This window comes from Oryctolagus cuniculus, chromosome 3, assembly GCF_964237555.1.
Source record: "Oryctolagus cuniculus chromosome 3, mOryCun1.1, whole genome shotgun sequence".
Lineage (NCBI taxonomy): Eukaryota > Metazoa > Chordata > Mammalia > Lagomorpha > Leporidae > Oryctolagus > Oryctolagus cuniculus.
The window spans coordinates 1,167,774-1,194,004 of record NC_091434.1 but is presented as its reverse complement, the minus strand read 5'-3'; the positions used below and the strand labels follow the sequence as shown (position 1 = coordinate 1,194,004).

The following is a 26,231-nucleotide window of genomic DNA, read 5'->3' as shown; positions in this document are numbered from 1 at the left end:
CCCATCACACGTGGGTTTTCTGAACCGACAGGTACAGCACAGGAGACCCCGCTGGAGCGAGAGCTGCCTCAGGCCCCAGCAGTGAGGAAGCCGACGTGCAACCCCACTTGGAAGAGACTCGACACCAGCACTCACACGTGCAATGGACACAGAAGGAAAGGACACACAGGAAGTGCAGCTGCTCCCGAGGGCAGCGTCACGGCCGTGTGTGTCACCAAATTTCTACGCTGAGTAAAATCACTTTCCAAACAGCCACAAGAACTCGCTCGGGAGAAAATGTCACGCCAGCAGCAACGACACCTACGCAGCCGTGCGACACCGCTCTCAGAGAATCAAGGTGAGGAAGTGGCCAGCAGGTGTCACACACGGCCCGGCGGCACACGGGACGCAGCCGAGGACATGGAGGACGTCCCCCTACGCTGCTGACCACCGGCGCTCAGCAGCACACCTGCCGTCCCCCGGGAGGGGCCCACGTGGCACTGAGGAATGGCCCCGGCCCAACAGAGCTGGCCACACACGATTCTCCGTGCCATGGGGAGAACAAATGACGCACAACAGAGGTGTGGAAGTTAGGGGAGAGGATCAAGGCGACATCTGCCCACTCTGCCCGCTCCCACGTGGTCGGAGCAGGACGCCAGTGCCACCTGACAAGCAAGAAACGGGGAACACAGCTCCAGCCCTGAGGCCTGTGCCTGTCCAGGAAGGTCGCCCAGCGGCACAGCTCTGCTGGCACCTGCCACCGCTGGACCTCAGCAGCCCCACACACAGGAACGAGGGGGAAAAGCTCGGGAGAAGCGGCCCAGCGTCCCCACGGCTCCAGGCCCACCCCTGCCGGCTTCCGGGGGCCGGAGGTCTCACCTCTCTGAATGCCTGGAAGAGGCGGTTGCTCTGGTGAGCCCCGATGGTGACCTCCGGGAGGTACAAGGGGATGCTGGTGTAATTCAGCACGTCCAGCTTGTTCTGAACCCTGAGAAGAGACAGACAGAGGCCGCGCCGTCAGTTCGGGTCTCACAGGTGGGCTTCAGGCGTGCGCATAAAACCCTCTCACGCTTGCAGACGTGGCTCGTCCACAGGCAGCCCAGGAGCAAACCATTCAGTCTCTCTGGAGCTGCTTTTCCGGAATCACACCCAGGACCTGCAACAGCCTTCCCGCCTCAGTGCCCGCAGGCGCGGACCCTCTGGGCCTGGACGTGACTTGGCAATCAGGAGAAAAGGAGCCCAGAGAGCAGCAGTGAAAAGCTCCAAAGTGCCTCGTGTCCCGCCCTCAGCAACCTTCTCTCCCAGGGACGACTCGAGCCGCGTGCTCCTGCTGCTGCTGTCCAGGCCGAGGCTGTCTGCAGACACGACGTGAGACACCCCGGCGCTCAGGGCACGGGGCACGCCGATGGTGGGTGGCTCTGGGTGAAAGCTCTGGTCCATCGACAAGTAGCACAGGACACTCCCCGTACTGGACAGTCCATCTTGCCAAATGCTAAAATATTTATTTGCACTTTTATAATCTGCTTACTTCAAGTTAAATTTCGTTGAACGTAACCACTATACTAGAAGATGAAAAACACTTTTTGAGCTTTTAGGAACGTGAGCATAAAGTCTCCTTCCTTAAGGGCTCAAAACAGAGGCAATAATAATTTTAAAAGGCCACTTTCGCATTAACGAGCTATAAGGCTTAGATGTTTCTTGTCTGTCATGGAGCAGAAGAGAATCCTGGCCTCCACCAGGCCTCCAGGCGTGGCCCGCGGCTCTGCAGGCTGCCCCGGACAGCACCTCTCAGTCAGAACACGCAGCCACCGGCCCAGATCACAGTCCCAGAGAGCAGACAGCGAGGGCTGGGGCTACAGGCAGCTGAGAGCCCCAGCCAGGCTGTGTCCCTCAAACACAGCTAGCAACCCAGGGACCCGATGCCTCACCACGCCTCGCCACGCCACGTGCCACGCCTCGCCATGCCTACACCTCGCCATGCAAACCATGTGCTTGCTTTCCCAGGTGTATTTACACACGTCTCCACACAGTTAAGCAAATGCCTACAATGTACACGCTCAAACAAAAAGATTATTGTTTAGTTTTAACGAAGTTAGTTTCACTTGTCAAAAGACATCTATATCTATCTATCTATATATTAAAAAAAAAAAAAAAAAAAAAAAAAAAAAAACGAAGCAAGCTAAAGGCATAAAGTTCCGGGATTTTCTGAGACTGCAGTTTTGGGCTGTTAGAAATGCAATCAGTTTGTACACAAATAGTGCACCTGTCCACAGGAGGGCTCTTCACAGAGCCCACAGAAAATGGGTATTACGGAAAACCACACAGATCTCACATCTTGTCCACCAAAATAAACCTGTTTTTCAATTCCATTACACCACAAGCGCTGTGAAGTTCCCCAGCACCAAAGCCCTTCCCCAGGCCACAGGGGCTTGTGCTGAGGTGGGTACAATCTGTGCCTGTGTCCTGTGTCCTGTGTCCTGTGTGCACATCTGCTTACTGGCCACACAAATCCAGTGATTCTGCATGTAAAAAGTCACGTAAGAATTTCTGCAGCAATGCCACGGCAACAAATCTCGAGAGAAGTCTGTATTTCAAATGCCAACAAGCACCACGGTGGGAAGGCTGGCTTGGTTTCTCTAGAGTTTAGGGGCAGGGAACCTTTGTTCTGCCAAGGGCCATTTGGACGTTTACAATATCAGGGGCCTGGGCTGGCACTGTGGCACAGAAGGTAAAGCTGCCACCTGCAGTGCTGGCATCCCACATGGGCACCAGTTCGAGACCCGGCTGCTCCAATTCCGATCCAGCTCTCTGCTGTAGCCTGGGAAAGCAGTAGAAGATGGACAGGTCCTTGGGCCCTGCACCCACGTGGGAGACCTGGAAGAAGCTCCTGGCTTCAGATCGGCACAGCTCCAGCTGTAGTGGCCATCTGGGGAGTGAACCAGTGGAAGACCTTTCTCTCTAACTCTGTCTTTCAAATAAATACATAAATCTTTTTTAAAAATTAGCCTGCTATAGGTTTATTGGAATTTGAGTCCCCCCTGCAGTTGCTATGGCAGGGCCAGACCAAATTTTGCGGGCCGTACACGGCCCACAGCTGGACATGTCCCACCCTGTTACAGTTTGAAAAGCATAACAAATCGCTGGAAAATCTGAAGAACTTCATGGCGGGGGTGGGGGGTGCCTTGGATCTGTAGAGCAAGAGCACCACCTATGCTTAATTTGGCAGAATTACATCTTACACAGAGCCATGGAAATATTAACTATGCATCACACTTTTTAAAGTGTTTTTTTTTTTTTTTTTTTTTTTTTTTTTTTTTTAATTTGAAAGAGTGACAAAGAAACAAAAACAGAGAACTTCCATTGCTGGTTCATTCTGCAAATGCCTGCGACAGCTGGGGCCAGGCCAGGCCAAAGCCAGGAGCCCAGAACTCCATCAGGGTCTGCCAGGCGGACGGCGGGGACCCGCGTCCTTGCGCCCTCACCTGCTGCCTCCTAGGGCGTGCCGCAGCAGCAGCTGGCTTGGAGCAGGAGCGGGGCTCAAACGCAGGCGTCTCAGCGGCGACGCCACGCCCGCCCCGTGCACTTTTTGTTGCCATTCGTCTACAGCTTATTATTTTTTTAAGATTTATTTATATATTTTGTAAGTCAGAGTCACACACAGAGAGAAGGAGAGACAAAGACAGAGAGAGAGGTCTTACATCCGCCGGTTCACTCCCCAATTGGCTGCAACCGCCGGAGCTGAGCCAATCCGAAGCCAGGAGCCAGGAGCTTCTTCCAGGTCTCCCATGCGGGTGCAGGGACCCAAGGACCTGGGCCATCTCCTACTGCTCTCCCAGGCCACAGCAGAGAGCTGGATGGGAAGTGGAGCAGCCAGGACTCAGAACAGTGCCCATATGGGATGCCAGCACTGCAGGCGGCGGATTTACCCAGTACGCCACAGGGCTGGCCCTACTACAACTAATTTAAAGTCTCCCAATTCATGACTATGAGCTTAAATGACGACTATTAAGGGTGACTACCCAGGAAACTGTAGAACAAACTCGTACATTCTAGAGTGAAGGAAAACAAGGAACAAAGACACCAGCAAGCATTTATGATTCGGGAAGCCAAACGCAGTGAGAGGACATTCTGTTCCCAGAGCACTGGGTGGACTCCAAACACTGGAGGCTTCCTAGAGACACCACAGGACGTCCAGAGGTGACGCAAGGCAGAGTCTGGCTCACGGCACAAAGCGTCACACCACGCAGTTTAAAACCAAGGAGGGAAGCAGAAAGGCAGGAAAGAGAGAACGGGAAACCCTGCCTCCCGACTCAGCCGTGTCCCTGGACACCTCCCGTCGCCGACTCTCCCATCCCAGGGCCACCGCGCTGCCTGCAGCACTGTGCTTCTGACACCCACCCACAGCCTGCAGGTGGCGAAGTCTCCTCCAGAGACACGGATGAGGCAGACGGTGCAGGGAAGCACGGCAGGGCCCTGCGTACCTGGAGGCTGGGCGGCCATCAGGGCACCCCACAGGCCTGGTCCCACCCTTGGAGGGTGCCAGGCAATCATGGCTATGGCTATGAGAGAGAACACAACGGCTGTCACACCGCAGGAGACGCCGGGAAGGGGCACCGGGTGCAGGCACAGCACACTGCTCAAACACCTCCCAGGGCTGCGCCTGAGCCGGCCGCGAGATCGCAGACGTGAAGGTAGACGGCACGTGGCTGCAACACACAGCGCTTTATCAAGCAAGGCTCGGGACGACAGAGCACATTACAGTCCCCGGGCACACTCACAGAGGCAGCTACACTAAAAACTCAGCAAGAGTTGTGAAAAATGAGGAAGGGACTTCCAGGCTCAGCTCAGTGAAGGACTGGAGGCGCTGCCCTTATCTCCATGACAGAAAGCTGAAGCCACACCACACCGCCCCAGAGCGCGCAGGGATCGGCCCGCGCTCCCTCTCAGCCCCATGGCTCAGCCGCGCCGTGTCCCTCCTCCTGCCCCGATCACCCCTCACACCCACACGACCTGAGTGCCACGCAGACAGCAGTTAACACACTGCGCAGGGAACGGTGAGAGAGTCTGCATCTGTTCACGGCAGGCACTTTTTCCTGAACACTTTTTTTTAAAGATTTACTTATTTATTTGGAAGGTAGAATGAGAGAGAGAGCAAGAGACAGATTTTCTATCTGCTGGTTCCCTCCCTAAATAGCTGTAACTGACAGGTTACAGGCCAAAGCCAGGAGCCCAGAGCTGCATCCCGGTCTCCACGCGGGAGGCAGAGACCCGAGCACTTGGGCCACCTTCCACTGCCTTCCCAGACACATCAGCAGCACGTTTTTCCCAAATACTTTGGCCCACAGTTGTCTGAATCCCTGGACACAGAGCCCGTGGATAAGGGGGCCGACCCTGGAGCAAGAGTGACCATGTTCTGAACACTTGCAACTCACAAAAAGAGGAACCAACGCCAGCCAGGGCATCCGCAAGGGAAGGAGAAGTGGGGACGCTTCTGCCTCAGGCACCTGCACAGGGGAGAAACCGCACTTGACAGTGAACTTGAAAGGGGCCTTCAGGGAGCTGCCGATGTGCACTGGGAACCCTGCCGCCACTCTGAGAACCGTGAGGGATAACCAACAGACAAGGGAGCAAAACTGGCTCACACACTCCCAACCTAATCCTGAGACGGCAGAAGACAGAATAAGGGAAACAGAGCAGAAATACAGCCAACAGAAGACACCCAGTGAGACGTGGACTGAGACACCCAGGCTCGTTTTAAGTGTGCTTGGCTCAAATACACCTGTCACAACAGAGATGGCCGGGGTCGGCACTGTGGCGTAGCGGGTAAAGCTGCCACCTGCAGTGCTGGCATCCCACATGGGTACCGGTTTGAGTCCCGGCTGCTCCACTTCCAATCCAGCTCTCTGCTGTGGCCTGGGAAAGCAGTAGAAGACGGCCCAAGTCCTTGGGCCCCTGCACCCGCGTGGGAGAACCGGAGGAAGCTCCTGGCTTCAGATGGGCACAGCTCTGGCCATTGCGGCCACCTGGGGAGTGAACATCGGATGGAAGACCTCTCTCTGCCTCTTCTCTCTGTTACTTACAAAATCGATCTGTAAAAAAGAGAGAGAGAGAGATGGCCAAGACCCAACTACCTGTGTATGAGAAAATCACTTAACTGTAAAGATCTGCGCTAGAGGTAAGGGTGGAGAAGCAGGAGCAGCTGCAGGAACTCCACAGAGCAGCCTTCGGCACAGGAGAGCATCGGGACCAAGGGGTCACCCCTCCCAGACATGGGCCCCACCCACGTGTGTACTCAGAGGAGAAACAAACAATGTGGTACTGATGATGGAGACCGACCTTCCTCCACCAGAAACAGATCCATCAGAGAATCAGCAAGGACGAGAGCAGAGTCCACGCCCCTCAATCACGACAGACAGCATTCCTGGCCAATGTGTGCGCCAGAACAGCCATCAGCCATCATGACTATGCAATGCATGTTCTCAGACCACAGCGGAACTAAAGTGGCCCTCACCAACAGAAAGTTGGAAAATCCCTAAATACGTGGAGATTAAACAACACACTCCTAAAATCCTGTTGGTCAAAGAACTCTCGAGAGCTTTTTAAATGTTTTGAACTAAATGAAAATGAACACAGAGCTCTCCAGAAGCGAGGACGCTGCTCGGGAGCCCCTCCCTCCGCCCTGCAAGGCCCGGCAGCGGCGTCGGCTCCGGCGTCGGCTCCGCGTCCCACCCCGGGAGGCAGCAGTGACGGCTCAGGTACCTGGGTCCCTGCTGCCCACAGGGGAGACCTGGACGGAGTTCTCAGCTGCTGGCTCCGGGATGCCCACCCACAGCTGCTGCAGGCACTGGCAGAATGGACGAGCAAATGGGACTCTTTCTCTGTTTCCCTCTGTCTCTCAGACTTTCAAATAAATACAAATAAACAAAATTTAAAACTACATATATTCTAAATTTATATTTATATATACTGAAGTTTTATTTTTATTTATTTACTCTTCAAAATGTGTGGAATCCAGCAAAAGGGACTCCTACTGTGAAAAAGCACTGAATGAACGTATTAGAAAGAAGAAACCACAGAGAAAGAGCAACAACTAGAGCCCAAAGCAGGCAGGGAATGAAATAAAAACCAAAGTAAACATCACAGAAATTGGAAGCAGGGAAGCAGTAGAGTAAACCAAAAAACAGAAACCCGGTTCTTTGGAGAATGCAGGAAAATTCACAAAGGACAAATACATGGGCAATAAAAACATAAAATGAGGTTTAGTGTTTATTAGCAGCAAAGAGGAGCAAATGCTTCCTTTCGGTGTCCAAACCCGAGGACCTGCTTTCTGTCTGAGGACCCTGCAGAGGACAGGGACGGATGTGCAAACTCACACCTATCTACTGGAGAACAATTCTGCAAAGCACTGGTGAGTGAGCAGTCCACGTTCACACAGCCTGACTCGGTAACCACTGTCATAACTCCAGACAGCAACCTCAGGGCTGGTGGTGTGGTACAGCAGGTAGAGCCGCTGCCTGCAATGCTCATGTCCATCCCATATGGGCACAGGTTCAAGTCCCAGCTGGTCCACTTCTGATCCAGCTCTCTGCTATGGCCTGGGAAAGCTGTAGAAGATGGCCCGAGTCCTTAGGCCTCTGCTCCCACGTGGGAGACCCAGTTGAAGCTCCTGGCACTTGGCTTTGATCTGGCCCAGCCTTGGCCATTGCAACCATCTGGGGAGTGAAGCAGCAGGTGGAAGCATTCTCTAACTCTTTCAAATAAATACACTTAAAAAAAAGTAACCTAAAGTTGAACAAAAATGTGTCCAATAAGCTTATTATCATATTGCAAATATGAATGATATTTTAAAATTATTTGAATGTATCTAATTTATTTGAGAAGGAGACAGACAGACAGGAGAGAGGGAGACAGATCTCCCATGAGCTGATTCACTGCCCGAATGCCTACCATAGCCACATGGAAGCCAGGAACTCAGTGTGGGCCTCCCACATGCGTGCAGGGAGCCTTCCAGAGGGCGCAGCAGCAGGAAGCTGCACTGGGACCAGAGCTGGGACCAGAACCCAGGCTCTGCAATTTGGGAAGTGGGAGACAACCACTAGGCCAAAGGCCCAGCCTCAAAGAGGGACTCTGTGGGGTGCACAGCTGACCCCGCAGTTAGGAGCAGGCTCTGAGGCCGCGCCTGTCCCAGAATCCTCTTCTCTCCTCCCAACCCTTTAAAGTCCAAGAACCACTCCTCACTGCCAAGGGCTGGATGGGCCCAGAGGCCATGTGTATCTCAACCAAGGCACACACACAGCACACGTGGGTACCCAGTCAAAGATCAGAAGTTTGAATCCCAGCTGCTGCAGAGACGGAGCCGCAGCTGATCTGGACGAATCCTGGCTCCTCCCAGCTGGGCCCCCGCACGCTCCACTGCTCGAGAGCAGCTCGCAGGCTGGGCCCCCGACGGCCCTCGCAGAAGCCGAGCACGGGCTCCTCCAGGCCCCGAGCCGCCCGCTTCCTCCCTGACCCAGCGCTGTGTCCTTACGGGTCACCATAACAAGCCTTACTCTGGGCGTGGAGACCTGCTTCTCCCCACCAGCCAGGAACCCTGCAGCTGCAGCATGGACGGGGGCAAGGAGACACGGAAGCCATGAAGGTGGCGTGGGTTTCAGAGCCACACGTCAGTGAGCGCTAAGCTGGGGTCTCTGCCTTCCATGAAGACCACCCACGCCGACTACCGAGAGCCTGTGAACAAACTGTCAGGACACACAGGTACAGCAGGCACCCCACACCATGTGGGGACCCAGGACAGCAGTGAGCCGTCTCTGCTCTCTGGGTGGCTGGCGTGGGTAAGTTTTAGTCAAGTGTTCTCCCACCCAGAGAGAAGTAGAGGACTGGCAGTCCAGGGGCACCGGCGCCCGAGAGGCAGGAGCTGCACAGACGCCCCTTCCTGAACACCATCACTGACCTCCAGGCAATGAGGAAAGAGAAAGCCGAATGCCCAGGCAAGCTCATGCCTTACGGGCCTGAGACAGGCAAGGGCTCCCGAGGCCGGGGTCCCAGACCTTGTCATAGCCTCCTGGCCCGTAGCAGGGAACAGGACAGGACAGGGTCAGGCCAGGCTAGCACCCCCGACGTGACTGGAAAGACAGAAACCCAACCTATCTGTTCATGTTTCCTCCACTATCTTACATCAAAGACCCTCGAATGCTCAAGTTTGATTTACACATGACCAGGGTGCTGGCACATCGCTGCCATTACCAAATCACTCTGAATCCTGCGACAGGCCCAGCCCTGAGAGCACTCCCACCCGCGGGGGCCGTCCCTTGTGTGCACTTTCTGTGGGCAGCCACCGAAGACTCGTTTCGACGTGGCTGGCACATAGGCTGTGGACCCCAGGGCCTCAGTGCTGTGAGGAGCAGTCAGGATGGACAGGAGCAGGTGCACGGCCTGTGCAAACAGGGGCCTGGCCCAGGAGAGCGCCCTGTGAGAAGGCTGCTATCGCGACCTGCCAGAGGCCAGCTTGTCTGCCATGCAGGTGAAAGGTCCAGGTGGGCCCTCGGCTGACTGTCCATGGTGTCTGCAGCCAGGGGCCAGGCACAGTCACCACAAAAGAAGACACACGACAAGGGTGCTCAGGCTCCAGGCTCTGGCCACGGAAGGTGGGAGGAACAACACAGAACCCTGGCCCCAGAGTGGTGAGAGAACGAGGGAGGGTAGGGTGTGGACACGGGGGAGGGAGGACGGCCAGGGCACGGTGAGGGAGACAAGGTCCTGCCTCTCAGAGCACAAAGGCCACGCCTGTGCCCCCTTCCCACGGCAGCCTCCTGCCCTCTGCTCCAGCCCCTCTGGCGTGGTGCTGGGTGTGCCCCACTGCACTGTGGGCTCAGGGCCCCATACCCCAGATACCTGCAGGCCCAGTCCTGGCTCTACTCCCTGACCAAAGTGCCCTTTGTCACCACCCCCCACTGTCCTGTCACCCAAGGCCACCTACTGCATGGCTCTCCTGACCCGGAAGTTGTGTTTCTGTTTCTCCCTACTGGAGTGCGTGTCCCAAGACAGGGGGAGTTTCACAGATCCCTTACGTCTGGAAAGTGGGAGCCACGTATCTGCTGAGTGAACCACGGCCCCCGGTGCAGGCAGGTGCAGGCCAGAGGCCAGGGCTGTGTGGGAGGGAGGAGGGGCCGCAGGCAGGCACTGGCAGCTGCTGACGCTGCCTGCAAACCTCACTCTGAGACCAGCGTGCTGCGCTTCCCGCCGCGCGCACTCACAGCATTCGCAGGTTGTGCAGGGTGCGGTCGTCCTGGGAGAGCCACGGCCCCTTGTCACACTTGAGGTATTCGATGTCCTCCACCACCTAGGAGCAGATGCAGAATGCAAGTGAGCTCACGTTTTAATGCACTGCAAGCTGCCGCCATCTGGCAGGAAAAACCACACCAGCCACAAAAGCTGAGCTGGACGATCCTCCATTCACCGGCCAGCCGAGGGCCGCCCCACGCACGCTCGGGCAGCAGCGGTGCAGGCGCCGCCCCACAGGTGCGCGGAGAAAGGACACACAAGGCCGAAAGCCGGGGAGGGGCAGCCCACCCGGGACAGCCCACCCAGGGGCAGCCCACCCGTTTCTTCCCAGGCTGGTGCGCTCTGGAAGGCGCTCAGAGGGACGGTGTGACGGAGACGCTCTCTAAGGAGCCCAGCAATCGAAGTTCCATGGTCAGCGCAGTCTGGCCCTGACCGGCCAGAGGGGCAGCCCCGAAACAGGCCAAGCTCAGGGAGCGCACTCGAGAATGAACTCAGACAAGGCAGCCCCGAGGCAGCGGTGGCCTCGCCCACCGCTCGCCTGAAAGGAGACAGGAAGGAGACAGGCTGCGGAGGGAGGCCGCCAGGTCTCAGTGCGCGGGCAGCCGAGCCAGGACAGCGGGGCAAGCGCCAGGGCTTCAGGACAAAGGCACACACGTCCCCTCGGGAGGCAGCTGAGGTGCATTTCAGAGAGGTCCACTCAGAAGGGTGCCTCCTGTCCCGACGCCTCCACCCGCACCTCAATCCCAGGGCCCAAAACCTGTACTTGATCCTACAAGTTTTAAATTACGTGTTGTTCAGCTCTGGTTTGGTAACTTACGCTTAATACCAAGGGACTTCCAAAAACTTGGGGACAATGGGACTAAGAGTTTATTTTGATGACCAAAAAAAAAAAAAAAAAAAAAAGCTTAAAATTCATGGGTTTCCAAGAAGTGCACGGAAAATGCACACAAGGAAAACTCTATGCACGGATTTCAAAAATTTTTTGCTCCTAAATAAACGTATCTTTTATTTCTGTTTTTCACAAACTTTTTGAAGTACTGTCTCAGCTGTAACATACAATGCCAAATGGGAGTTCTTTGCCGTAATTCCCACTGTCCTCCACTCCGCCTTGTCCTTGAGACCGGACTTTGGGTGCAGACCCCACACCGGACATGCCTGCCTGCACCTGCCTGCTGCGGCTCCTCCCTAAGCCCGCACGAGCTCCGCCCTGACACCAGCCCTGCGCAGGACAGCGCTGCACCTGGAGACCAAGCCTTCCTGACGCACGCTTGTCCGTGGCAGGCCTCTGGCTACGCTCCCTGCACACAGCCGAGCCTGACCGGAACTCCACCAGGCGGCCATTTGAGAGCCGTCATTTCCAGACTGAGCCCGCCCCAGCAGTCCACCTGCAGCGTCACCACCTGACCAGCAACGTCGGGTGGACAGCCCAAGGCTCCTTTCCCGTTCACATCCGTAGATCAGACACTGAATTATTGCAAACAACGCGAAACCTCACGGCCGGGGACTGTTGATAACACGCTGATGCTTCTTCACGACATTGGAGTCGCTGGTTACCTGATTTACAAGATAATTACGTGAGTCAAATCTAAGGAAAACCACACGTTTTCGACCATTGTCTTACCTTGTCTGCGTCCTGGGCTTCCCTCGCATCGTACTGCAAAACCTCACATTTCTCACTGGAAGAAAAAGCAACAGGAACTGCAGCATCGGCTCCTCCCAGCCGCGGAGATGCTCCCAGGACCCAGGCCACTGACGCGCCCGCTCCTAACGCTCCACCGGCCCTGTGAGCGGGCCCTGAGCTGGCCCCCGGGACGCGCCACGGTGACCGGGGAGGGGCCGTCCCACGCCCCTGCAGGTGCGGATCCCTGGCTACACTGCCCCGAGGCCCAAGGTCGTGAGGCCACCGAACCCCAGCTGTCACAAGCCACGAGGAAGGAGAAAGGGGCCCAGCAGAGGCGGCCAGAGAGCAGCCACGCAGCACGGGGACCCGACAGCCGAGCTGCTGGGCCAAAGGCACCCTGCACACAGGGCAGCAGCAGCTCAGCGCCCACACTCCGAGGCCCTGGTCCGCACCGTGGAGTCACAGCGGTCTCAACAGGAAGGCAAGGGCCCTTCACGTCTGCACACTTCCTCCCCTTCCTCCCGGGTCTACACTTACGGTTCAGAGTCCTGCCTGTCCAGCCAGGGAAGAAATGAAACCCGCTCTGCCATCTACTCCAGGACCCCTGAGAGCAGGGACAACACAAGCAAGCCGAAACCTACCCATCCCCCCAGGAACGCGACTGAAACGTGCAGACGCCAGAGTGCACGCCCGCTCACCTCATCTCGGGGAGGAAGGTTTTCTTGTAGGCGTTCTCGATGTCCTGGAGATATGCAGCCGTGATCTTCATTTCATGAGGCTAGGCAGAGCAGAGAGGAAAGCAGGAGGCTACACCCACACTCGCCTTCCCCCGCCCGCACGTGCGGGGTGGGACGCAGGGTGCCCACGTCACAGAGCACCGCCGCCACCCGACCACAGGTGTGGAGCCCCCCGCAGGCTGAGACACACTCAGAACGGGGTGGGAGGAGGCCTCTGAGGAAGCCACATCCCAGGTCTTCCCTGAGGTCAGGCTATGCGAGAGCACGGGTGTAGGGGTGTGGCCTGCTCCTCGGGAGTGTGGAGGTGCGTGCAACACTGGCACATCCACCCTTAAACCAGGCCAATGTCACAAACTGGACTTCACCATACGTTCACTACTAAGAAGAAACATGGCAGAGGAGAGCCGACCGCTCAGCGGTCTACCGCCACCTGCAGGCCCAGCACTGACCCGGCACAGTGGCCACGTGTGCACCAACGCCAGACCCCAGGAGTGGTTTCCGTAAGGACTGGGCAGCAGGACAGTTCCAGTCTTTGTGACCCTTCCTGTCCTCTTAGGCACCTGGCACACGAGCCCCACCAAGAGGAGATCCTGGGTATGAGTGGCGTGAGTGACATCGGCCACGCATCACAAAATCGGTGATCTGTCTGTAAAGCTCCCTGATGAGCTGCGCCAAGTAACAAAAGGGTAAATGCAGGCTGGCCGGCAAAGGGGTCTGGTGTCCATAAACTTAACACACAACGGGAACACGGACCCACAGGCACGGGACGCAGCACTCCACCGTCGGCAACTCCAGCCGCTCTTCCGAGTTTGGACATTCCCAGCAATCACCCTAAAGCCTCGACTCCAGTTCAACTAGTGGCTCTTAGTCACTTCCAACTCGTTGTGGGAAAAGAGCAGGAGAGGACGGGGGCGGGGGGGTGCTCTCGGGAGCCTCCCCCACTCTGAGACGGCCCAGGCCTGGAGCAGCAGCCCCAACGGGAAACAGCACCAGGCCGCGCTCGGGCCTCCCTCCACCCACCAGGGCGCCCGCTGGCTGTGTCACTCTAGAGGCCACGACTTTATTTATTTGAATTAAATAACTGTGTGCCAGAGACAGAGAGAAAGCCAGACAGACAGATCTTCCATCTGCTGCTTCACTCCCCAAACGCGTTTTCAGGGCTGACTTATATTAAAACAACAAGGTAGGGCCTGTGTTGTGGCTTGGCAGGTAAAGCTGTCGCCTGCGACACTGGCATCCCAAATGGGTGTCACTTCTTGTCTCAGCTGCTCCACTTTTGATCCAGCGCCCTATAAATGCAACTAGGAAAGCAGTAGAAGATGACCCAAATGCCTGGGCCCTGCACCCACGTGGGAGGCCTGGAAGAAACTCCTGGCCCACTCCTGGCCACTGCAGCCAGCTGGGGAGTGAACCAGTGGACAGAAGCTTTCCCTCTCCCTCTCTCTTTTTCCATAAAAAATAAAACTCAAAAAAAATGAAAGATAACAAGGACGCACAAAGAGAACCTTGGCCTTTGATGTAAACCTGACTTACGTTTCCTTTCTTCTGAATGCGACTCTGGATCTCTGGCACAGGCACGTCGATGTAGATGGCCACGTGGGGGGGCAGGTACTCACAGATGGTGACCTTCTTCACCTGGTTGTAGTGCTCCACACCTGCCACAAGAGGGCGACCGTCACCCCGCATCCCACAGGGCACACACAGAGGGGCCCTCGTCACCCCACATCCCACAGGACACACACACGGAGGGGTCCTCGTCACCCCGCATCCCACAGGGCACACACAGAGGGCGACTCGTCACCCCACATCCCCACAGGGCAAACACAGAGGGGCCCTCGTCACCCCACATCTCCACAAGGGCACAGACAGAGGGCGACTCGTCACCCCACATCCCTACAGGGCACACACAGAGGGGCCCTCGTCACCCCACATCCTACAGGACACACACACAGAGGGGCCATCACCCCAAATCCCACAGGGCACACACAGAGGAGCCCTTGTCACCCTGCATCCCACAGGGCACACACAGAGGGGCCCCCATCACCCCACATCCCACAGGGCAAACACAGAGGGGCCCTCGTCACTCCACATCTCCACAAGGGCACACACAGAGGGGTCCTCGTCACCCCGCATCCCACAGGGCACACACAGAGGGGCCCCCATCACCCCACATCCCTACAGGGCACACACAGTGGGGCCCTCGTCACCCCGCATCCCCACGGGGCTAGCGCCCTGTGCTCCTCTTTGAGTAATGGACAAAGGCAAACAAACCCCAAGCCACACACCATCTGCCGATCTGTGCACGCGCAGGTGTGTGACGGTTCCAGTGCCACAGCGGCTGGGGGCTCACGGCACTGACAGCAGTGCTTGGCCGGCACCGCACAAGGGAAAGTATCAGACCCGAGAGGACAACTTCCAGGGTGAGGAGCACCAGGACTCGAGCTGTGATGTGGGAGCCATTTACCAGGGTGCAGCGTGTGTCAGCAAATGTCACCAGCTAGAGAACTACCTACCGGCTCAGACCTGGCAACAGAACAAAAGCGAAGGCAGCGAAGGCGGGGAGTACTCTACCGAAGCTGCAGCGGGCAGGCAGCGACCCGGCTCCAGCACCGCCGCTCCTAACCCCACTTTGGAGGCAATGTTGAGAGGCGCCACTGCCAACGTGAGCAACTGCAGAGGACCACACGGAGGACGGCACACCTGCCCCAGCACAACCTGCCGGACCCACCTCGCTTCCGTTTGCTGACTGTGACTGTGGGACTGTTCACACAGGACAGCACGATGCGCTGTTTGCTGGACCTTTAGCAGGCCAGTCCCCCCACCCCCAGTTCCATTCTCCCCCTTTCTCCTGCTCACGTGCCCACGTCTCGGGAGCCTCCACCTTGTCCTAGGCCATCCACGCAAGCAGCTGTCCTGCACCCGACACTGAAGTGACTCCTGCTAAAGGCAGGGATCACGCGCGGGCCTTTTCTGCTCCTGTCACGTCCACGTGACGTGGAAGAGCACCCCCTCCCACCCTCTTGCTCTCCTGTGCACCTGCCCACCCAGCTTCACTTCAGGGGCTCCACAGCCCCCGCAAGGGCACCCCCAGGAGTGAGGTCCCCTCTGGGCCCAGCACACACCCTACTCCAGGGGTTTTCCCAGGACAAAGCAGGCCCACGCTCAATGACGACCCCCAAACTGTCTCCAGCCCTGCATAGTCCTCGGGACACCAACACTCACCCACTGGCAGGCCTCTCCCACAGCCCCCCCCCCCCCCCATCTCGAGGGAACCACACTCCAGACGCCCAGAGGCGAAGTCACTTCTCAGCCTGCGGCCCTCCACAGCTCCTCCCAGGTGGCGTCCAGCTGGACACGCCCACTGCCCCTCTGCCCCCTTCCCCAGCAGGGCTGACTGCCCAGGCTTGCCTGGGGATCTGCCCTCACCACACACCCTCTAACACAACCACATCCTCCGCTGCCAAGTCTCCCGCGGCTCCCTAGCACTTCCAGGACAAAACACAACCATTGAGCCCTAAGGAGGCTCAGCCCCGCCCCAGCAGCCCCCCCCCCCCCCCCCCGCTGCCCCGGAGACGCCTTGCCCGGGGCTCCTCGCACTGAGTGGACTCCTCACAGCCAGGAACCTAAGCACAAGGAAGCCGCTGGTAGGTTTCACACCCTCCCTGCCAAGCCCTGTCTGTCATCCGTGTGTCGTGAGCACAAGGCAGCATTGCAGAAGCGCAGCTGGCCACCCAGTCTGCGCTCGGCACGGCCGTGGGATCGGTCTGGCAGAGCAAGGCCCAGGCGGACGGCCCCGAGTGCCCCAGGGCACAGGGCTCACACTCAGGAGCATCCCTTGCCTGCCGGGTCTCCCCATCCGCTAAGCACAACGCTCACCGTGACCTCCCAGATTCCGGCCGGGCCCACAGGCCTGGGACAGCCTCCTGGCCGCAGACGCTGCAACCTCGCCTCGACCCCAGACCTCCAGGCTGGCTGCAGCTACCCCGGGGGTCTTCATCTTCCCACCCACCACAAGGCAAAGCCTCAGCAATGCCCCACCTCTGACTACTGTCCTAAGAACCTGAGAGCTGGGGCAAAGCCCCCACCTGCGATGCCAGCATCCCATGGGTGCCAGGTGGACTCCTGCTCCACTTCCCATCCAGCTCCTTGCTAATGGCCCAAGAAAAACATCAGAAGAAGGCCCAAGTGTTTGAGCCCCTGCCACCCACATGAGACCCGGATGAAGCTCCAGAGTTCGCCCTGGCCCAGTGCTGGCTGTCACAGCCCATCTGGGGAAGGAACCAGCGGATGGAAGAGCTCTCCCTGTCTCTGCCTCCTCCTCTGTAACTCAGACGTTCAGAATAAAGAAATAAATCCTTAGGGAAAAAAAGACCGAGAGGAGCAAGATGGGGCGATGGCAGCTACTGGCAGGGGCAGGGAAGTCCAGACCTCCTGACTCCACAGAGAACCTGCAGGGTTCAGTGGCTGCGGGCTGCACCAAGGACTGGGGTGTTCCTGGGAGGGCTGTCTGAGGAGGGAACCCCACTTGCTTCCACAGGAGGTAGAAGGACAAGGGACAACGTGTGCAGGGAACCCCACTTGCTTCCACAGGAGGTAGAAGGACAAGGGACAGCGTGTGCAGGGGGCGCGGCGGAGGAAGCGCAGGCAGCCCCCTCCCTGCTGTGGGAATGCATTCCGTGTGCGGGACACGTGGGGAGCACCCGCACGACTCACACTGCTTGCGGATGTAGCCCTGGCTGTGCATGGCCTCCACGAAGACGAAGTCACTGTAGATGGAGCGCTCCAACACCACGCCTTGTCCTGGGCACAAGCAGAGATCACCGTCAGAGCAGCACTCCAACCCAGAAACAGGAAGCCCACTCATCCACAGACCCGTTCCCAAGCGGTGACGGCCCTCCAGCTCCTGGAAACACAGCGCCCCCTCCAGGCAGTCAGCGACACATAGGAAGTGAGCTTGTTCTGAAGGGTCCACTCACACTCCCTGTGCCCACCGCACCCTGCTCCCCACGCCGCGGCCCAGTCACCATCTCCTCCTCACCTCTGGCCGCTCTTGCCCCAAGGCTGCCCCCCGGGGGTCACAGGGACACCTCCCAACTTAGGCCAGATGGTGCCCCTCCGGCCCAGCCTCTAGGGAAATGCTGTCCCTGCGGGGGCCTGGTTTCTACTCCCCCAGCCTTGCTCACTGAGCTCCTGCCAGTGACTCCCCGAGGACGACGCACACAGCCCAGGCACAAGCCCTCCGCAGTGGGCCCTGTGATCACAAACGGGACTGAGCAGACCCCTAACCCGGCCATCTGACAGCTGCGCCCGCCTCCTCAGAGCACCTGCCACTCACTTGTTACCTGCTGCACCTGTCTGCACAGTCAGCCTTCAGCCCCTAACTCCTGCGACACCACAGGCTCCTGGAGCAGGCCTGCACACAGCACGCACCTGCTACACACGCAGCGACTAAATCAATGCAGCACAAAAGGAAACAGGCACGTTTGCGTGAACTGAAGTACTGAGCAGGCAGAAGACACGGGTGACTCTAAAGTGGGGGGAGCAGAGCACCAGGGTCAGCTCCACACCCCTGCCACGGCTCAGACGCGCTGTCCTGGGCGGACACCAGAGGGCAGGCCACGGCCCACACTTTTCTCAGAGCAACACTAACCAAGACAGGGGCTCACACTGAGTAATGAAACAGTGAAAGCGGGACACCAGCAAGGCGCCCTGGGTGTGTGGACTCGGGCCACAGGCACAGGGCCCTGGCAGCACGGGCAGCCCCAAGTCTGACCCAGCTCCTCGGGTCCCAGGGCTTTCTCGAAAACACATCCTCGGGCTGGCAGTGTGCCCTAAGACACCACATCCTGATCAAGTGCAGGGCTTCAAGTCCCCGCTCCCTTCCGCCTCCAGCCTCCTGCTAGCGTGCACCCGGAGAGGCAGCAGCCACGGCTCAGGTACCCGCGTCACTGTCTGCTGGGTGGGAGACTTGGACTGAGTGCCCAACTCCCGGCTTTAGCACAGCCCAGCCCTGGCCAATGCAGGCATTTGGGGAATGGACCAGCAGAGGAGAACTTTCTCAAATAAGCCAATTAATAATTTTTAAAAAATACCTTCTTGTCCTCCCAGCTCAGACACCGTGAACTCCAGTAGCAGCCAAGAATGTCAAAGCCGACCAAGAGCTCTCACATCAACCCGTGTAACCCCCACTGCCTCACACGCCCCTCACTGTCCCCTGCCCCGACGTGCACACCAGTCCCACAAAAACACCCACCCGCCTCCCTCTGCCCACACGCACCCCCATAAAAGCCCACCCACTGCCCTCTGCCCCCCAAAGCCCACCCGCCTCCCTCTGCCCACACGCACCCCTGTAAAAGCCCACCCACTGCCCTCTGCCCCCCAAAGCCCACCCGCCTCCCTCTGCCCACACGCACCCCTGTAAAAACCCACCCACTGCCCTCTGCCCACACACGCACCCCTGTAAAAGCCCACCCACTACCCTCTGCCCACACACGCACCCCTGTAAAAGCCCACCCACTGCCCTCTGCCCACACACGCACCCCTATAAAAGCCCACCCACTGCCCTCTGCCCACACACGCACCCCTGTAAAAGCCCACCCACTGGCCTCTGCCCACACACACACCCCTATAAAAGCCCACTCACTGGCCTCTGCCCACACACGCACCCCTATAAAAGCCCACCCACTGGCCTCTGCCCACACACGCACCCCTATAAAAGCCCACTCACTGGCCTCTGCCCAGGCCTCTGCTGCCTTCTGCCCCGCAGGCACCATCAGCCTCCGCCTCTGAGCCCAGCGCCGCCACGGCACAGAGGCTGTGCCCAAGCACGCAGTGCATCTGTTCGGTTCCCAGGGTGTTTTGGGGGTCGGCCGGCTGAACTCTGACCTCATCTGCACACACAGCCCATGGCCTGCCCTCTCCATTTCCTAACTTTGTTTCCTGATTACCGTGCCCACCTCCCGGACTTCGGACGCACCCTACCCAAGTGTAGAGCCCTGGTTCGGCTTTCCCCTCCAGGGACACACGGCCCTCCACCACGCGGGCCCCGGACCCTGGGCGCCCCTTCCCCCATGCACACGGCCCTCTCGTGCTTTCTGCCCGTGGTTGTAGGTGAGCCCCCGCTGCCCCTCAGCCTATCACACACGCCCACTCCGGAGTGCGGTCCCACCTCCTCCCTGCGGCTGCAGGGCTCTCCTTCGCCCTCGCTCTCACACATCCCACGGATGCGCTCAGGCCATGGCCTGAAACCTCCACAGGATCCCTCAGTCCTGCTCCAGTCCAGTGGATCTGGAAGCAGCAGTGGCAGGGACCTGACTGGAAGACGGCGCTCGCCTCCCGAAACCCTTGAAGAACGGCTGTAGTTCACAGCAATTCAAACAGGCGAGCCGGGCAGCGGGCTGGGCGGGCGCACACCTGTGCTCAGCAGGTGCTCCAGGGCGTCCGCGTACTGCAGCAGGCGGCTGGCGTACAGCCAGGACTGCAGGCGGTAGCTGTTGCCGTCGTTGCTCTTCGGGTCATCATAAAATTTCTCCAAGCTACAGCCGCCACTAAACTGGAGATCAAGGGGTCTTCCGTCTCCTGTGGTGCTGTCGGCGTAATGGATCCCCGCCTCCGGGAAGTGCTTTAAGCCTGAGGAGAGAGCACCTGGTGAAGCCGGCTGTGGGTCACCCCCAGGGGCGCGCCTCGCGGATGACGCCAACAAAGGCCAGCTGAACCCCACCCCCACCCCCACACCGGCTCCGGCCACCTGCCAGTCAGGATGCACCGGAGCGGGTAACACGGCCGGCGGCAAGCCTGAGGCGTGTGTATCAGGCAGACGTGTGAGCCAAAGGGCTGCGCTGGGCCTCTGTACCGACTCCTCCTGAGAGGACGGGTCCCTGCTACGCCAGCAGCAGCTGCAGGCAAACCCCCCAGAGGGCACAGTGGACCAGGATGTGGGACACGGGCACAGACCCGGGACACGGGCACGGACCCGGGACACGGGCATGGACCCGGGACACGGGCACAGACCCGGGACACGGGCACGGACCCTGGACACGGGCACAGACCCGGGACACGGGCACAGACCCTGGACACGGGCACACACCCTGGCCGTGCCAGTTCACCACCTGCAACGGACAGCAGCCTCGCTCTGGCTCTAGCCAACAGCCCACAGGCAAGGCTCTGCTCCCCGGGCCAGACAAAACTCCATCAAACTGCCAACCAGCACGCCTGTTCTCCCCAGATCTGAAAGGCTAAAAACAGCTTTTCCATAAGCATTTGAGGATTTTATGAAATCCCGCCGAGCGGACACTGGTAAGCCCTCGTGCACCCGCAGGAGCCATTCTGCCCGACTCAGATGCCTACCCAGCTTCTCTGCGATCTGCTCTGCGAGCTTGCCTTTTCCGGAACATATATTGCCATCTACCGTTATCACTTTGCTGGATTCTGTCCACTTTTTGGAGGTTTTTTCTCCAAGTATGAAGGCCAGAGGTCCATATTTCAGCCTGCACGGGGCATGGGTGTGCACTCCGCCCTGGAAGGAACAGCATCGTGTGAGCATTCTGCTTACAGGCGCCGCAACCCCGCGGCCAGACACCCCTCTCACAGGGGAGAGTCCCCCCTTCCCCTCCATCACCACGCACAGATGAGAGTCCCCCCCTTCCCCCTCCATCACCACGCACAGATGAGAGTCCCCCCCCTTCCCCTCCATCACCACGCACAGATGAGAGTCCCCCCCCTTCCCCCTCCATCACCACGCACAGATGAGAGTTCCCCCCTTCCCCCTCCATCACCACGCACAGATGAGAGTCCCCCCTTCCCCCTCCATCACCACGCACAGATGAGAGTCCCCCCCTTCCCCCTCCATCACCACGCACAGATGAGAGTCCCCGTCCCCCCACCATCATCGCTCACAGGGGAGAGTTCCCCTCCCCCATCACTCACAGGGGAGAGTCCCCCTCCCCTTCCCCTCCATCACCACGCACAGATGAGAGTCCCCCCCTTCCCCCTCCATCACCACGCACAGATGAGAGTCCCCCCCTTCCCCCTCCATCACCACGCACAGATGAGAGTCCCCCCCTTCCCCCTCCATCACCACGCACAGATGAGAGTCCCCCCCTTCCCCCTCCATCACCACGCACAGATGAGAGTCCCCCCCTTCCCCCTCCATCACCACGCACAGATGAGAGTCCCCCTCCCCCCTCCATCACCACGCACAGATGAGAGTCCCCCTCCCCCCTCCATCACCACGCACAGATGAGAGTCCCCCCTCCCCCTCCATCACCACGCACAGATGAGAGTCCTCCCCTTCCCCCTCCATCACCACGCACAGATGAGAGTCCCCTCCCCTTCCCCCTCCATCACCACGCACAGATGAGAGTCCCCGTCCCCCCCCATCATCATTCACAGGGGAGAGGCCCCCTCCCGCTCTCCCCCTCCCCCTCCCCCATCGCTCACAGGGGAGAGGCCCCCCAGCTCCACAATGGCACAGAAAATCCTAACTCCTCCACCTCTGGAAGCGGCAGCACTTCCCCTGCTGCACTGAGGCTGAGGGCTCCCTCCCGTCTCCGAGGAGGGGGAGACCTGCTCACTGCCGGCCCCACATTGCCAACCTGTTCTGCATTCACATACGTTAATGCAAACAAGGAAGCTCCGCACACCCGAGAAGCCGCAGCCGCAGCGGTGCACAGCGCAGAGGGAACGCCAGGCGAGCCCAGCCTCGTCTGTGCAGCCGTCTGGGCCATCAGAAGCCACCCGCGCTACAAAGCAACCAAAGACTACAACAAGGACACGAGGCTCCTTCCCGTGCCAAGCTGGGAGATACCTGATGATGCAGTGCGAGGACAAGGCAGTGCCCACCTTCACACTGCTAACGAGACCCCCAGGCCTACGGCATCGGGGCCACCACAAGCGGAACACACGATCCTTGTGAAGATTCGCTGTACACTCCGTGAAACAGGGCCTGCGGCACAACGTCCAATGACAGAGCGCAGGGAAAACAACCAGGCGACAGTCACGCCCTGGAACACCGAGTGTCACAGACCACAGACCCAGGACTGCAATGCTCACTTCCTGGATCGCAGCAGGGTGGGGAGAAGGCACGTTACAAAAAACGCAAGGCAGACACGCAACCCAACGCGACGGGCAAACGATCCACGCGGAGCTCACGGAAGCGGACCCGCAAAGCCGAGGCTCTGAGCAAGCGCACCGGAAGCATGTGAGGACGCCGAGGACGCCCCGGCTGCTGGCGGGAACCCCGCGGCACCCTCACGCTGGCAGAGGGCTCGCGGTCTGTTCGCAAACCACAAGCTTACTCTACGACTGTCATCATGCCCCCAGGCCCACTGACAGGAAAAGGTGTTTCCAGAAGAAACGGGCGTGTGTGGAACTACAGTTTTATCCCTGGCTGTCAAAACGGGAAGCAACCACGGTGCCCCGCCAGGTCTGCAGGGACGGCACAGGGACAGCACCCAGCAGGTACCCAGCCACAGACGAGAGCACCCTAACCGGACGCTTCAGGGAACGCCGCGTCTGCAGCTCACGCACGCTACCAGACCCAGCGAACAGCACCAGGGACAGCACCCAGCAGGTACCCAGCCACAGAGGAGAGCACTCTAACCGGACGCTTCAGGGAACGCCGCGTCTGCAGCTCACGCACACTACCAGACCCAGCAAACAGCACCAGGGACAGCACCCAGCAGGTACCCAGCCACAGACGAGAGCACCCTAACCAGACGCTTCAGGGAACGCCGCGTCTGCAGCTCACGCACACTACCAGACCCAGCGAACAGCACCAGGGACAGGAACAAGGTCAGCAGTCGGCAGGGAGCAGGGAGGAGAGCGGGGCATGCTGGGAAAAGCCCAGGGGCACTGAGGGCCGTGAAGCCACGCTGAGGACGCGTCACACATTCCCGAGACAACAGAGCCTCCCAGCACGGAGCACACACAGCAGTGCAGTGAGAACGATGCATGCAGGCAGAGGGCTCCCAAAACCAAACGCAGACTGCGACGAAATAACCAGCGTGTTCAAATACCAGGAATGGGGGGGCCCATAACCAGCCGTGTTCAAATACCAGGAATGGGAGGGCCATAACCAGCGTGTTCAAATACCAGGAATGGGGGGGGGCATAACCAGCCGTGTTCAAATACCAGGAATGGGAGGGCCATAACCACCGTGTTCAAATACCAGGAATGGGGGGGGGGGGCATAACCAGCCGTGTTCAAATACCAGGAATGGGGGGGCCCATAACCAGCGTGTTCAAATACCAGGAATGGGGGGGGGGGACAGGGCGAGGCTGCGATTCCTGCCCCGTGTCGGAGTGCCTGCTTTGTCCTGGGTCCCCCACTTCTGACCAGCTCCCACGAACATGCCTGGGAGGGAGATGATCACCCCAATACTTGCGTCCCTGCCACCAACGTGGGAGACCTGCATGGAGTCCCGGGCTCCTGGCTTTTGGCCTGGCCCAGCCCTGGCTGTTGTGAGCATTTGGGGAGGAAACAGCAGACCTCTCTCTCAATCTCTCTTTCAAACAAGTAAAATAAATAACTCTTTAAAAATATGTATTAGGCGGGGTCGGTGCTGTGGCCCAGTGGGTTAACGCCCTGGCCTGAAGCGCTGACATCCCACATGGGCGCTGGTTCTAGTCCCGGCTGCTCCACTTCCGATCCAGCTCTCTGCTGTGGCCTGGGAAAGCAGTAGAAGATGCCCAGGTCCTTGGGCCCCTGCACCCACGTGGGAGACCTGGAAGAAGCTCCTGGCTCCTGGCTTCAGACCGGCGCAGCTCCGGCCACTGCGGCCAATTGGGGAGTGAACCAGCGGATGGAAGGACCCCCCCCCCCGCCGCGCGCGCCTCTCCTCTCTCTGTGTAACTCTTTCAAATAAAGAAATAAATCTTTTTAAAAAATGTGTATTAGAAATTGAAGGGAGTGAGGGGAAAACTGCTGAGAACCAAACGCAGCGTAAGAGGAGGGCAGGAGGCACTGCCCCCACGAGCACCCGACGCTAGGGGATAAAGCGGCCCACGGGGTCGGGCTCAACTCTGACACCACCACACACACACACACACACACACACTAAGCAAGTGTGTGCAGACGGGGCCAAGTGTCACCGCTAAGAGGGAAGTCACACGGCACAGGCTGGCGAGGAGACGCGGCCAGAGGACCCCGACGGACCCCGACGGCGAGCGTCAGAGCTGGGGACGGCGCGTGAGTCCCCACAGTTTAACGCGGTTCCGCTGGCTCCAGGAGGAGCGCCCACAGGTGTGTGTCCCTGCCCACCCGCTGAGGGCCAGAGCCAGGCGCAGTGAGCACACAGCAGACAGCTCGGCCTCCAGGAAAAGGGCAGGGCTGCCTGGGGAAAGAGCTGACTGTAGGCCTGCACCTCACAGGGGCGCCGAGGGACGCGCTCACACGCACGCAACCAGGGGACAGCGCGGGGACACGGAGGCCAAGCGAACCGCGAGCAACCAAGTAAGGCAGTGCCGGATTCTAACCACAGCATAGCACAAGCAAGCAACGGAGTGAGTGTGCGAGAACACAGACTTCCGGTGGCTTCTCATCAGTCCGCCCGCACGGAGGGGCACAGCTCCGCACCCCCGTGTGGGCTGCCACCGACTGCCCCAGAGCACACAGCAGAGACGCCAGCTCGCTCTCAGCCGGGCGGCGAGGGGCACGCCAACTGCGGGGCGCCGCGTCCCCGTGCGCCCGCGACCCGCCGTGGCCCAGCCCTTGGCCTCGCGACCGAGTCGAATCAGGAGAAACACCTGCCGCACACCGCTCCAAACCGCGCAGGTCACCCAAACCGAGCAGGGTCCGGGGCACTGGCACGACCAAGAGGCCGGACAACCAGACGCCGCGTGGAGTCGCGGACGGGGCTCGGGGGAGCGCGCGGGGGGAGGCCGAGGGCACCTGAACGGGAACGCGCGTGGCCCGTGTCTGCAAACAGCACGCGCACACTCACAGCAGCAGCAAACGGAGGAGGCCCGGTATGACAACGTCCAGGTAACCGGCGGCACCCAGGGGCCGCCCACGGGAGAGCGGCCACCCGCCCCTCCCCTCCGCAGCCTGGCTCCCCCGAACACGCCGCCACGGCGCCGCCGCCACTCGCGCAGCCACGGAGCGGGAAATGCGGTCTCCTGACGCCCGCGGCCAGGCCAGCGCCGCCCTCTGCTCTCTGGGCCGGGGGCGACCTGCGCCTCCCCCGCAACGCAGCCGCCCAGCGCCCGCCAGGCCTGACCCTCGGCGGAGCCACCGCGTGAGTGAGCGAATGAATGAACGAATGAGTGACCGAGGCGGCCGCGCCGGAGGAGCTCGCGGCCCTCTCGGGCCTGGCCGCGACCCACACGACCAGCCAGGGGCAGCAGGGTCCCGCAGACGGCGGCGCCGGGCACCGCCGCCCCAGACCGGACGCGCCCGCGGCGGCCGCCCCTCCCGTCTCACCACGCGCTGGGCGCCGGCCGCCAGACCACGCGCGGCCGCGGACGCCGGGGCCAGTCTCAGAAGCCTCAAGGCCATGGCTAAGCGCTCGGCTCCGGCTCAAGGACCTGCGGGGACGAGACGGCGACCGGGTCCTTCCCCGCCGCCGGCGCGCCCGAGTGACGTCACTTCCGGGTTGTCCGCGGCGCCTGGCAGGG

General features: G+C 59.6%; 1 protein-coding gene across 2 annotated transcripts in view; it reads right to left on the bottom strand.

Moving 5' to 3' along the window:
* Positions 1 to 26,210, bottom strand: part of NDUFA10 (NADH:ubiquinone oxidoreductase subunit A10) — a 45,579-nt gene extending 19,369 nt beyond the window's left edge. Inside the window, exons 1-9 of one of the 2 annotated variants that reach the window (XM_051840752.2) lie at positions 26,038 to 26,210; positions 20,965 to 21,133; positions 20,032 to 20,247; positions 17,332 to 17,418; positions 14,152 to 14,273; positions 12,580 to 12,659; positions 11,882 to 11,936; positions 10,233 to 10,318; positions 859 to 967 (exon numbers count right to left, since the gene is read on the bottom strand). In XM_051840752.2, coding sequence (XP_051696712.1) covers positions 859 to 967; positions 10,233 to 10,318; positions 11,882 to 11,936; positions 12,580 to 12,659; positions 14,152 to 14,273; positions 17,332 to 17,418; positions 20,032 to 20,247; positions 20,965 to 21,133; positions 26,038 to 26,112 — 999 coding nt within the window. In that variant the 5' untranslated portion in view covers positions 26,113 to 26,210. The remainder of the gene's footprint in view (positions 1 to 858; positions 968 to 10,232; positions 10,319 to 11,881; positions 11,937 to 12,579; positions 12,660 to 14,151; positions 14,274 to 17,331; positions 17,419 to 20,031; positions 20,248 to 20,964; positions 21,134 to 26,037) is intronic. The other variant, XM_051840753.2, reaches the window with a different exon arrangement.
* Between the last annotated feature and the right edge of the window lie 21 nt (positions 26,211 to 26,231).